Consider the following 12724-nt stretch of genomic DNA (forward strand, 5'->3'; position numbering starts at 1 on the left):
TCGGCTGCGGGGGGGGGGGGGCAGCGACGCACGAGCTGCCCCGGCCCTGGCCCGGGCGGAGGTCAGCAGGCGCCCTAGCCGTGCCCAGCAAACGAATGCAGTAAACGAACGGCCGGACGTGCGATGGGTAAACATCCCACGGCTTCAGGCACACCCGCGCGCACAGCAAATCTACGGACTCGTGCCGGGTGGAAGGTAAACAAGCACACGCCATTGGTGTGGAGGAGTGGGCCCGGCACCGGGAGGCGATAGCGCACCACCCGACTTTCCCTCAGCTCTGCTCAGCGTTCGTAATTGGCACAGGTAGTACCGCCATGCACTGTGCGAGCAGCCCGAACTGTGCAAGCCGTTGGAAACAGCCGCAAGTGGAGAACACACGTTAAAGACGTGGCGAAAGTCAACCAAGCCGCCAAGAATGACCGTGGCTAACGTACGGACTCGATTTGAGCAAGCTATGCTTGGGTCCGTGATCAGGCGCCGACTGCAACTGGCAGATTTCGACTTAAGATAATGCTGACGGCAACACCGTCCTACCTCCCACTGGTCCGCCTACTCCACATTGCATTTGAACCCGAAAGCGAACTGGGTCTGACAGTAATCCGGCGTCAGGTCGAGACCGTTGACAGGTCATTTGCAGCCGGTAACGGTGCGGCTGCCGCTCCAAAGCACCCCGAAACCAAAAAACACAATGCTGAGTTGCACTCGGCTATACTTTCCTAGAGTTGCATACAGAGCGCCCTGTACGGCAGCGCCCGCTCACACCGAGCTTGGAAAACACGACAGCGGCGGCGCCGGTCCGCCGGGAAGCACCCGGCTCTGTGCCAGCAGCCGGGCCGGCGAGCCTGGACAGAGGACCTGGCTGGTCCGCGGCGACGGTCCGGCTGGGGAAGACAGCGGCGGCGGCCGCCCGAGTGAGATCGCCGTGACCGGCCGGCGGCGCCGGGCCCGCCTGCGGACGGCCGCGCACGCACACCAACACAAACACATGGGAATCAGATCAGAAAATAATGCTTTGAACTAGACGTGACGTGCAGTATAAACCTGTAAACTAATTACATGTATGCGTAATTGCCGAATGTACACGTTCTGTACAGTAACAAACCACGAATCAAATCCAAGGCAACGATGCATTGACTGATTGACTGGAGCTTCTGGAGCTTTGGGAATTCATTTGTACACAGCGGAGCCCCTCACTGCGGCAAGACGCACAATTTCCTGAGACCACCCTCGAACACGATGCCGGCTCCGCCCTGTAAGGCAAGAAGGGCTTGATCGCGAAGAACATAAACAGCTCATCTGGCCTATGGGGGTCGGCGGCGGGGCGGACGGGCAGGAGAGGCCCGGCCCGTTATCTGGCCGGCCGGCGACGGCCGGCGGCGCCGGCTCGCACTGTGGCCGCCGCCCGGCTGACGGCGCGCTGCAGCAGCCCCGGTCGGCGGGCGCGGCTGCGCGGCCAGCCGGTGCGGTTCTTGCGACGCCGGCCGCCCCGCCTGCGTGACGCCGACGCGCCGCCGGAGGCCGTCGAGTCGGTGCTCACGCTGCAGCTGTCATCGGCCGGCAGCGTCGGCGGCGATGCCGAGTCGAGCAGCGCGGCCGGCCGGCGCGCGCAGACTGGCTCGGCGCGCAGCAGCGCCACCAGGTCGGGCGGTTCGGGCGGTGCCAGGCTGAGACCGCTGAGGTGCGCTGGCGGCTCGGGCTCCGGCTCCGAGCAGGAAGCCGTGCGCCGTCGCCGCCGGCGGCCCGGCGCCGGCTGCTGCTGCAGCTGGGCGCGCACCGAGCACGCGTCGTGCTGCTCCTGGGCGGCCGTCAGCAGGCTGGAGATGCTGGCCGCCACCAGCTGCACCTGCTCCAGGCTGCTGTCCCAGAGAGCCACACCCTCAGCCGCGTCCACCGAGCAGCGAGCGGCGCGTGTCGACGCGTGACAGCGCGGCGACTTGCGCGCCGTCTCGGCCACCAGCAGCAGGCGGCGGTGTCTGGCCTTGCTGGCGTGCGCGCCGTTCGGCAGCGCCGGCGCCGGCTCCGGCGGGAACAGCTCCTCCTCACTCATCTGATACGGCAGCACGGGCCCGCTGGCGGCAACGGCTGCCGCCAGCGCCTCTACCACCGGCTGGCCATCCGTCTCGCGCGCATACGTCTGGTACCACTGCTCGGCGCCAGGCGACGACTCGAACGTGTACGCCAGCTGGCGCGCCGCCGCTTGTGTCGGCGGGGGCACCTCGTCGGCTCCATCTTCAGAGTCGCTGCTGGCGGCGGCGGTGGCGGCGGCGGCGCGCTGACCAGCCGGCGGGTGGCAGCCGTGCGCCGTGCCGCAGTGGTAGCGGCCGCGCAGCCGACGGCCGGCCGACGCGCCGCGCCGCACCACGCGGAAGCTGTCGCAGCTGTCCTCGGGTCCGACCTCGTCGGCCGCACAGAAGATGGACTCGTCGGCCTCGGGCCGCGGCGGCCCAACGTCGCTGTCGCCCGACAGGCGCCGGCTCGAGCGCAGCTTCGAGCTCAGGATCTCTACCTTGTAGTACTCGTGGTTATCACGCAGCAGGAGGCTGTCGAGCGCTACCCGTTTCCTGGCGGGCGCGGCCGGCGCCGGCTCCTCCCAGGAGGCCGCCTCGGAGCGGCGCCGCCGCCGCGGCCGCTCGCCGTTGCGGTGCGGCGCCAGCAGCGGAGCCGGCGGCCCGTCGCCGCCGCCCAGTCGGCCCGGGATGTGGCGCAGCTTGGTGGCGAAAATCTCCGTCTTGTGACACTCGGAGCTTAGCATGAGCTTCTGCGCCTCGGTCAGCCGCTTGCGCGCCGGCTCCGGGCCGTGGCCGTTGCAGCCGTTGTGCAGGGGCGCCGGCGAGTCGGGCTCGTCGCCGGGCGGCGGCGGCGGCCGCTGCCGGAGCGTGCGTGCCGCCGGCGGTGGGAGCGCCGACAGCCGCAGCCGACGGTCGGCAAGTTCGCCATCCGGCTCCGGCGGCTGCGGAGCGACGCCGGCGGCGGGTCAGGCGGCCGTCCCAACACGGCACGGACGGCTCGTCAGGCGGACAGCAGCCCATCCGGCGGACATGCCGCGGCGCAGACAGCCGCGGCGGCTCATCTAATGGGCATATCGCAACGGAAATGGGCGCTTCGTCTGCCAGATATATCACGGCTTATGTAGGGGGAAGGGAAGTCAGACATGGCTCGCCCTCTAGCGGATGTACCATCATGAACACGGGGATTACCAATGTGACACCGACGTATGTCAAACTGACAAACATGGTACATCAGAGCCACATGATGTGCCAGCATTTCGTTAGATGCACATTAAAACAAAATGGTACATACCTTAAGAAACAAACCAGAAGCACGGAGAAATTGCACCTGTTGCACACATGAGTTTCTTATCAAAACATAATCGGCATCACATGCATACCAGCTTACAATTACATGTGCAGCCTGTGAGAATGTGTACACTCCTTTAAGTGTCAAAGAAAAAAAACATGCTTGGAGGTTTGTTGGCTAGGAGCACATCAGAATTACCTCCATGCACGACTTGGAGACCCGCTTGCCCAGCTTGTTGTTGGAGATGAAGACCTCCAGCGAGAGGTTGCTATGAGGTGCCGTCGTCGCTCGCTTGACGCGGCTTCGCCCTTCAAACAGCCCCATTCAGACCAGAGTTGGTCTTCCCCCGATGTTCACCAGTCTTTCCACCTGCAATAAGATACACTGATGTAGTATCATATCCCAACTTTCACAAAGAGCCATGCCACATGTAAGGCAAAAAAGTTCAGCCTGGCCATTTGTAAGTGCAAAACACAACCCTATGCAATTTTCCACTTGCTGCTGTACAATCCCTGGGATACAGCACCTTAGTTGGAGCCTAACATACATCTCGCATTCCTTATCTGAGTGGAATACTTTGGCATGGGCATTCTGCATGGCCTCTGACTTCCATGTCACAACATCTATGGTGTGGCATCGCTACTCAACTGCTTTCGGGATACTGTACAAATACTGATGAGTGACTGTTGAACTCTGAAGATGGACAACAAAAAGAGTTAGCTTTATTTAAGATAGCATGAGCATGACAAAGTGCAAACATTCTTGGGGCAGAGCAGGGCTACACAGGTAAGAATTATAAGCAAAGGGCAACCCTTTTCTTTCCTCTTTTTTAAAATAAATTTCATTCCCAAATGGTTTATGTGGGTGGCTATATGTTTCAGATACTTGACAGAGCTTGTTGTGCATGCCATGAATCTACTAGCAAAGGGGTGCAAAACCATTCACCAGATAATTTGGTCTCTGCCATTTCACCAGACAGGACTGCAGAGTTTTATTAGTCTGTCCGAACAGTGGTTTGAGCACCTGCTTTCCAATCCATCCAAGCCAGGCAGGGTGGGTTTGAGTCCCTTAAGGCACTCACTATTGGCCCTCGCAGATGCGGCCCACCTCCATTGGCAGAGGTCACATTCAAGGCCAGGTGATGTCAGAGGACAGGATGGACCATGACAGGCACTGCAGCACATTACACTTTTGCCACCAAAATCTACTGTTGATGTGGAATTGTCTGATTGAATGGCAGGGGTCAATGCTCAAACACAGACTACTTGGTGTGAGCTCTGACCCAAGAATTCTATCAATTATACATTGATTAAGGCTGTTATAAAATCAAAATGTGCCATGGCATGTGTTGTGTTGTGCATGTGCAAATGTGTTGTGGCACTGCTGCCCAGACCTGGCTTGACCCTTGTTGATCAATGGACAGCTGATCCTTTCATGTCAGTTGGGTCAATGTGCCCACCCCAGGACCTATACCCAATGTCACTTGTACTCAGCAAGCACACCATGGATTATGAGTCTTGAACTTTTCCTCCCAACTATGATGACAGCCTTAGCCTGCCTTCCCTTCCCCTACCCCATGGCTATCACCTTAAAATGGTCAACAAGTTGTTCTCCTTGTTTTGCTCCTATCTTATCTGGTGCTGCAAGCAAACTCACCTTACATCCTACAAAAAAGATGTGATTGATTTTCAACACAGTTCCACATTTGGGACAGGAAACTCAAGATTTGATTTCATGCTTGGTGTCTGTGGGCCCCTGACATTGCCTGAAAAAATCCAGGGATTCTTGAACCCCAGTTTTTCAGTACTGTTTTGTCCAGCTGTGCAGGTTGCACTGATGGGACACATGCTATGGTGGAAAGCTAGACAAACTGCACTTGCATGACAAAAAAAGATGAGATTTAGGCAAATGGGCATAAGGTGCCTCTAACAAGACTTTTTGAGCAATCTTATCTTTAACAGGAAATTATGTTTAAGATCATTTCAGTGTTGACAGACTCAAACAGCAATACAGGTGCTTGTAATATTTGAGACATGTCAAATCCTTAGAAGTATATATTATACTTTATATAAACCATGCAACTTAGAAATGCTAACACTTTCTATTTTCCAGAATATGCAAATTTTAAGATGTGATCAGCCTTTGGACCACAGTGGCATGACTGGCAGCCTGTGAATACAGCTGAGCATTTACATCATCCAAAAGCCTCCAAACCTCAGGTTAACAGGCCCAAGTTTGGCCTGCAGGACCAAAAATATAGCCCTATAACAACAGGCTGTATGCTATAAGCTATGAAAATCAGTGACTGTGCAAGCTGATTGTCAGCAGCATGTGATCAACAGTGGCCTGTAATGTACACCAGTCAGGAAAAAAGGCATTCACTTGGCTGCACATCAGTAGTATTGAAGCACTGTACCTGGTGCTTGCATATGCCGCAGTCAGTTGGGCTAAATTGCACTGATTGAAGGCATTTTTTCTTGATGCCACATATACCAATGTTTTTGAACATATTCATCCATGCTCTGAAATTAGTAAAGACCACATACTGTCCTAGGGGTACTTATATTTGTGGTTTAGATACCTGAAACTGTCTCATAAACATCACTACTTACCTGGACATGACCTTCATGCCCTGCACTTTTTCAGCATGGACCACATAATTGTAAGGGAAAGACACCTTGCATTTACACTATATAAAAACATTAAATTGAGCATGCCCAGCATCAGAGCAACATAGAAGCAACACACTGTACCTCTTGACACTCAAAAGTTAGGTGCACAGTTGTCATCAATTTCAGCCCATAAAGCCATTATTTTAGGATATTACAATGTTGAGAAGAAAATTTTAAGCCAAAGTACACCAAAAACATTTTGCACACAAAACAATTTAAAATCCAGAATTATTTGGGTAGGTCTGAGTTCACATGAGAACACAAAGTTGAGCACACTCACACTGACAATCATTCTGCTCAGTGAAATAACTTTTTGCTAACTGGTCTGTTGTTAAGTAATAATGATGTGCTTTGACAGTAACCAGCAGTAACCTCAGATGCAAGCTTATCCAAGCTATTGTTAGGAGGATAACATGCTTCTGCTTTTGGCTCCAACAGGAATCATTAAGCATATAGCCCAGCCAAACAACTCTACCAGCTCAGGTGAGCAAGGGATGCGCCGCTTCTGTCTACTTGTATTCGTTTTTGGGCATTAGCGATGGCGCTCAGAAAAAGCGTGCATCTAAAAATAATCCAACATGCCATAAATGGAACATTAAGCGGCAATTCAACCCGCTCAAAACCCAAATGTATGATTACCCCAACAACATCGACACTCAACTGCCACCACCAATCGCTTGGATCCGAGCAGTGAAACATGTCCCACAATAACTGACACCTAAAATGCTACCAGTGGTATGGGGAACTTCGTACCTTTGGCAAACTATATATAACACGCAAACTAAACTAGCTTCCGACATCTGACCACCGAGGATCTCAAACACATCCAATCTTTGTCAGAGGCCACTGTTTTTCATACAAATACAAACGTACGTGCAACTGCCATTAACACAAAACACTATTCTTTGCAAGATTATCTCAGAATAATGTAATTTAAGACTAACTTGATCTCCAATAAATACTTAAATGTTACAAATTACTACATTTAAACAAAAAAATATAGTAAAATATTTAGATATTATTACATAATGTTCGCTTCTGGATCTAGGCAGCTGCAGTTGAACAGGCTGCCGTAGCGGGAGGCATTAGGAAGATGATAAATTTAACACATCGTATTTCTTTGTAACGTGATCAAGCTTCAATCGCCCATGGTACTTATTTTGTTTCTAAGCACTCAATCTTTCTTTGAACAAGGTATTTGAGTGTTGCTAAGCTAAAAATTATCCTCGCGCGAAAATTAGCATCTCTTAAATTCCCATCAGGTCTGTCAACTCGCCGCATACAGTGGAGTACCATTAAAGCCAACAGCGGCGTTTTTGTTCTACAGCTGGCGCCACTGTGATCAATTTCAAAACTGTGCTGTGGCTAGATCTTACCACGAACGTACCACTTCACAGTCATGCGGGTAAAGCTTCGCCAGCAATGAACAAGGTCTCGAGATCATGTGTGGCGCGACGGATTGAACGGCGTTAGGCTGTTTGGGTGGGGAAAGTGGCGGCGCGTCTGACTGAGCGGCGGGCGGGGGATCGACCCGCGGCGGGGCGACGCCCGCCCTCGGAATTCGCAGCTGCGCCGCGAACGGTGGGCAGGAAGCGCGACCGGAAGGGATATCAACGGCCCAACGTCACATACGGGCCGCCGGCATTGCTGGACCCCTGCACATGTTTCTGATAGATGTTAACGGAGGGATGCGGTAGCTGATGCTATGCGCCTCCAGTTTTCAGGTTAGATTATGTCCAGGTATTTAAATGCTTCCTGAAAACGTCGTTGGTTTTTTTTTTTGCTCAGGTCGTAGGTGACATTTCTCCTCCACGAATGATTCTTAAGCATCTCCAGCTGAGAAAATGCACCCCGTAATGTAAGTGCGATGTATGCCCATGCTGCGCATCCACACACATCAAGACCCAGGAACATACACTACCAAATGGTTGCCATAGTAACGGAATAGCGTCTTCAGATCAGCTGTCCTGTTTTTTCGAGCAAGCGCGGTATCCACGTGGTCGTAGCGGGGTCTATCGCGCGTTAGGATCACGCAGGTTTGTTTATACTGTGCTGCATGCATTGAACTATTAAGAAATTTGTCTGACGTGCTACACATCAGGTCAGTGTTTGTCAGTGTGCGTGTCATGTCCAGTCTCGTCTGTGTCGCGTCACAGGTCAGAAGTTTGAGGGGGGGGGGCGGTCAGGTCGGTGTTCAAGGTGTTTCTTTAATGCAGTTCCGTGAACTTATCATGCAAGTTCAAAGTCAGCAGGCATGAAACAAAGGCGGCTATAGGCTTGCTTTAACAGGGAGTCAGCGGTATCTGGCTGTTAAGTTTGGAAGCTTACAAAACCAGCATTATTTGAGATCGCGCCTAATCGTAGTGTTACACGCCTTCTTTTACTTTGGTTCCTGCACCACCGACGGTGGTAGGGGCTACGGAGGAGTTGCAATGGTCGTGTACCGTCGTACTGAGGAGAGACTGCGAGGCATTAGCTGACATTGTGACGTCACTGAGAGCAGTGTTGTATCGATCACACGCCACCGCTCTGACGGATCACCGGAGTATGTAGCGTCACTGGTTACGAGTGTTTACAGCCGCCGCCAGCAGTTTTATGTTCTATCTTCACCTTTCGTACCTGCCTACAGCAAGTGTTCGTGTGCTGAATGATGGCTGTGTCGAATTATCTGAGTGTGTGCGTGACTGGTCATGAGTTTTCACGGTGTTTTTTGGGCCGACTGAAGGCCATAAGGCATCAGCTAACGATATGATGTCACTGATACCCGACTCATCGTGTGACTTCACTGGTCCTGAATTTTTGCGGGCTGTTTTGAGACGACGAAAGGCCACAAAGCATCAGCTGACGATATGGCATTACTGATCTTCGACTAAACCTCAGGTGCAATAGGCCATGTTCCATTCTTAACTTTCTACTTGGCTACTGCAAGGATTCGCGTGCTGAATGGTGGCCCCGCCGAATCACCTCTGTGTGTGACGTCACTGCTAATGAGTATGCACGGTTTCACTTGGGCCGCCCAAGGCGACGAAGCATTATGTTCTGTGAGACATTACCGGATGATATGACGTCACTGGTATTCGACAAAACATCGGGCGCAGCAGGCCATCTTCTATCTTTCCTTTCATGGCAGTATAGTGCAAGTATTGGCGTGCTGATTGAAGGATCTGCTGAGTCACCTGAGTACGTGACAGCACAGGCCATGAGTTTTTTTACGGACTCTTTTGGGCCGACTTAAGGCGATAAGGCATCAGCTATTATGACGATATGATGTCAGTGGTATTCGGCTTAACATCAGGCGCAAAAGGTCATGTTCCATCTTTGCCTTTTTACCGGTCTACTGCAAGTATTGGCGTGCTGAATGATGGCTCACACTCAGGTGATCTGGCAGAGCCTTCATTTAGCACATCAACATTTGCGGTAGGTACGGTACGTCCGAAAGGTAAAGATGGAACATGGCCTGTTCCGCCAGACGCTTAGTCGAATACCAGTGACCTCATATCATCCGGTGGTGCTTCACGGGGTATGATGCTTCGTGGCCTTGGGCGGCACACGTAAACCCGTTTAAACTCATGATCAGTGACCTCATATACTCAGATGACTCGGTACAGCCTTCATTCAACACGCGAATACTTAGAGCAGACAGGTACGAAAGGTAAAGATGGAACATGACTTGTTGCTCGTGGTGCTAAGTCGCATACTATTGACGTCATGTCGTTAGTTGATGCCTTATGGTCTTCAGCCGGCCCCAAAAAAGTGTAAATTTTCATAATCAGAGACGTCTCACCCTCAGCTGATTCGGCAGAGCCTAGACGTCATATCATTGTAGATGTCATATCGTCAGCTGATGCTCTATGGCCCTAAGCCGGTCCGAAAGAGGCTAAAAACTCATGGTCAGTAATGTCATACACTCAGTCGAATGCCAGTGACGTCATATCGTCAGCTGATGCTTTATGGTCTCAAGTCGACCTAAAAGAGCCTGTAAAAACTCATGGTCAGTGACGTCACATACGTGATTCGGCAGAGCCTTCATTTAGCACGACGCCAATACTTGCAGCGGGCGGGTACGAAAGGTAAAAATGGAACACGGCTTCTTGCGCCTGATGTTTAGTCGAATGCCAGTGGCGTCATATCATCCCGTGATGCTTCACGAGATATGATGCATCGTGACCGTGGGGGCCGAAGGGAGCTCGTACAAAGTTATTATCAATGACGTCACACACTGGTGAGCCTTTGTTCAGAACGTGAATGCTTGCAGTAAGTAGACAGGTACGAAAGGTAAAGATGGAATATGGCCTGTTGTGCCTGATGTTCTATAAAATACCAGCGGCGTCATACCATCAGTTGATGCCTCACGGCATTCAGGCGGCCCTAAAGAGCCCTAAAAACACACGACCTGTGACGTCACACACTCAGCCGAATACCAATGACGTATCGGCAGTTGATGTCTTGTGGCCTTCCGTCGGCTATACAACCCAGTGACGTCACAACGTCAGCTGGTGCCTCAAAGCCGTAATGTGGCGTGACAGTAGACACACTGCCAGTCAGCTAGCTCTTCCCTCCATCGGGGGGGGGGGGGGGGGGGGCGGTACGAAAGTAGCATTTTACTGCGTTACGCTCTAAGACACAACTACCCCTTGTTACACTCCAATTGCGCTCATCATACCCCAACCTCTCGGTACTCCATGCGTGACGTAAGATACGGAGGGTCCCTTAGCCAGCTTGCTCACACTTTAGACTGAAACTGTGGCTGTGTCTTTCAGGACCTGCCCAGGGCGTTCGGCTGCCGAGGCGATTGTAACACTGTGAAAACAATTCACATACATAATCCGCTGAAAATTCCACAGGGCCTATTGCCAGTTCCATTGGGGACAGCGAGGGCGGCCGCAGGAAGCCATGCCACAAGTGTACGTGCCGGCAAACCTGCCATACGACGCCGTGCTGCTGTCCCGTGAGAAATGGAACTCGATTCGGGGCCACCTGACTCGCGAGCAGGAGGAGGCTGCTCGCCGCGAGCGGCAACGACAGGCCGTCCAGCAGCGGCAGGACACTTCCAAGCAGATGAAGAACGACTGGCCCAACACGCTGGCGGTACGTTTCGCTTGCAGCCTCCGCGGTCCTATTCACAAAGAGCGGTCATTCTGATGATAGCTTTCCAGTTTGGCAGGGCTTTGTCGGACAGAGCTTCCGTGGTTCGTATTTACCCCATGCGAAGTTTTTTTGTGTAAGTGTCGCGTTGCGAACGAATTTCAGTAGTCGAATACCAAACAAAGACCGGACGACAGTCAGAGCACATTCGCCAAATTTCACCGAATATGGGACAAAACCATTTGGCTTTTGCAGTAAAATCTGGAACCGGCGACTGTAAACTGGGAAGTTGTTGTAACAGGTCATTTCGTTGTAGCAGGAGTGTAAGGCCGTACGTCGAGATCTAGCCCTGGTGTCTGGAGCCTAAACCCGTGGTCCACCCTCGTCAGCTCCTGAATCCGAGACCAATCGTACTCATGTATTATCACTCTCAGCCGTGCGAATGTGTATCCGAAAGTCCTGAGGTGAGATCGCCATGGATAAAACTTGGACAGGGTGAACAGGGTGCTCGTCGCGCTCGCCGTCCACGTGGCCTAGAACGGCCTGCTGGTGGGCAGCCTTGGTGTCGCTCCCGGCGCGTGGCGCTGCGCCACGGCCTGAGGTGCGGCCTGTGGAGCCTCGGTCCGGCGGCCCGCGGGGGCCTGCTGGTGGGCGGCCTTGGTGTCGCTCCCGGCGCGTGGTGCTGCGCCACGGCCTGAGGTGCGGCCTGTGGAGCCTCGGTCCGGCGGCTTGCCGAAGCCGGGGCCGGGGCCGCGCTGCCGGCCGTGCTGTCGCTCTTGGGCCCGGCCGCCACGATGTCCCTCTGGTACCGGCTGGTTGCCGACGTCGCGATCCTGCGGCAGCTGCGGCAACAGACCTCGCCAGCGTGCCGCGAGCGGTGGACGAGGAGCCAGCGGCTCTCAGCACGTGGCGAGAGGACGCCGTGGTCTGGAAGAGAGCTGCCGCAGCGCGACCGGAAGCTGCGCCTTCAATGCTCAGCCGTGTTGGGGTTGACACGTGACGTTTATAACGGTAGCGCGGATATCTTATGTGCACCGCCCATCTGACAAGTCACTTATAGCCATTGTCGGCTGAACTGGCGTGTCAGTCTTCAGTCCGTCGTGCGACTGTGCTGTGCAGGTTAGGCCGACCCGCTGCGTACCCAGCTCAAATGTGCAGACGATGGACTAATTCATGGGACATTGCTCACTGTTCAGCACCTAATCACGAACCTTGTGCGATTCGCTGGCCAAACAGCTCGTCGTGTTGGCATTGTGAACGGGGTTGATTATTTCGTTGGTTTGACGTAAGAGATGTTCTGGTTTACAGCTGACTCCCGGGATCGGCAGCTGGTTGCCATTAGCTCTGGTGCGGGAGCCGGCATGCGCTGTGAGGGTTAGTTTTTGTTTTTGTATTTTTAGGGTCTTTCTCGAGTCTCTTAACCTCTCCAGGGACGCACTGACGATTGTTGGGGACGTGCTTTATCTTTCGAATCCCTTCTGTCATCTCGGGGTATGATTGGCATGGCCCCCTGGTGGCTTTGTGGAGCCATGATGGCCTGGACTGTCTTTATTTTATATGGTTATGATCTGTATGTTACAGAATGGCTGCGGTTGACAACTGTCTGTGGTATGCGGACATATTTCCCATGTTTTATCTGTCGACGAGAGGGTGCAATGGCTGTGAGCCGT

At 53.3% G+C, this 12724-nt stretch overlaps 1 protein-coding gene across 1 annotated transcript; it reads right to left on the bottom strand.

Moving 5' to 3' along the window:
• Positions 1–756: 756 nt before the first annotated feature.
• Positions 757–6811, bottom strand: LOC119097501 (uncharacterized). Its single transcript, XM_037220532.1, has 6 exons — positions 6723–6811; positions 5714–5819; positions 3496–3666; positions 2342–2950; positions 2044–2182; positions 757–842 (listed from the first exon to the last, which is right to left on the bottom strand). Exons 3-6 carry the CDS (start codon positions 3619–3621, stop codon positions 757–759), a joined length of 960 nt encoding a protein of 319 aa, XP_037076427.1. The 5' UTR covers positions 3622–3666; positions 5714–5819; positions 6723–6811.
• Between the last annotated feature and the right edge of the window lie 5913 nt (positions 6812–12724).

The sequence above is a fragment of the Pollicipes pollicipes genome, unplaced genomic scaffold, assembly GCF_011947565.3.
Source record: "Pollicipes pollicipes isolate AB1234 unplaced genomic scaffold, Ppol_2.1 Scaffold_4295;HRSCAF=5057_pilon_pilon_pilon, whole genome shotgun sequence".
In the NCBI taxonomy this organism is placed as follows: domain Eukaryota; kingdom Metazoa; phylum Arthropoda; class Thecostraca; order Pollicipedomorpha; family Pollicipedidae; genus Pollicipes; species Pollicipes pollicipes.

Excerpts from the sequence above, each read along its gene's own strand:
- LOC119097501 (XM_037220532.1), bottom strand. The coding sequence starts at position 3,621 with ATGGGGCTGTTTGAAGGGCGAAGCCGCGTCAAGCGAGCGACGACGGCA. Across the intron at positions 2,951-3,495 it reads TCTCCAAGTCGTGCATGGAG|CCGCCGGAGCCGGATGGCGA; the intron begins GTAATTCTGATG and ends GTCGCTCCGCAG. Across the intron at positions 843-2,043 it reads CGTGCTGCCGTATCAGATGA|GCTCGCCGGCCCGGCTGCTG; the intron begins GTGAGGAGGAGC and ends TCCTCTGTCCAG.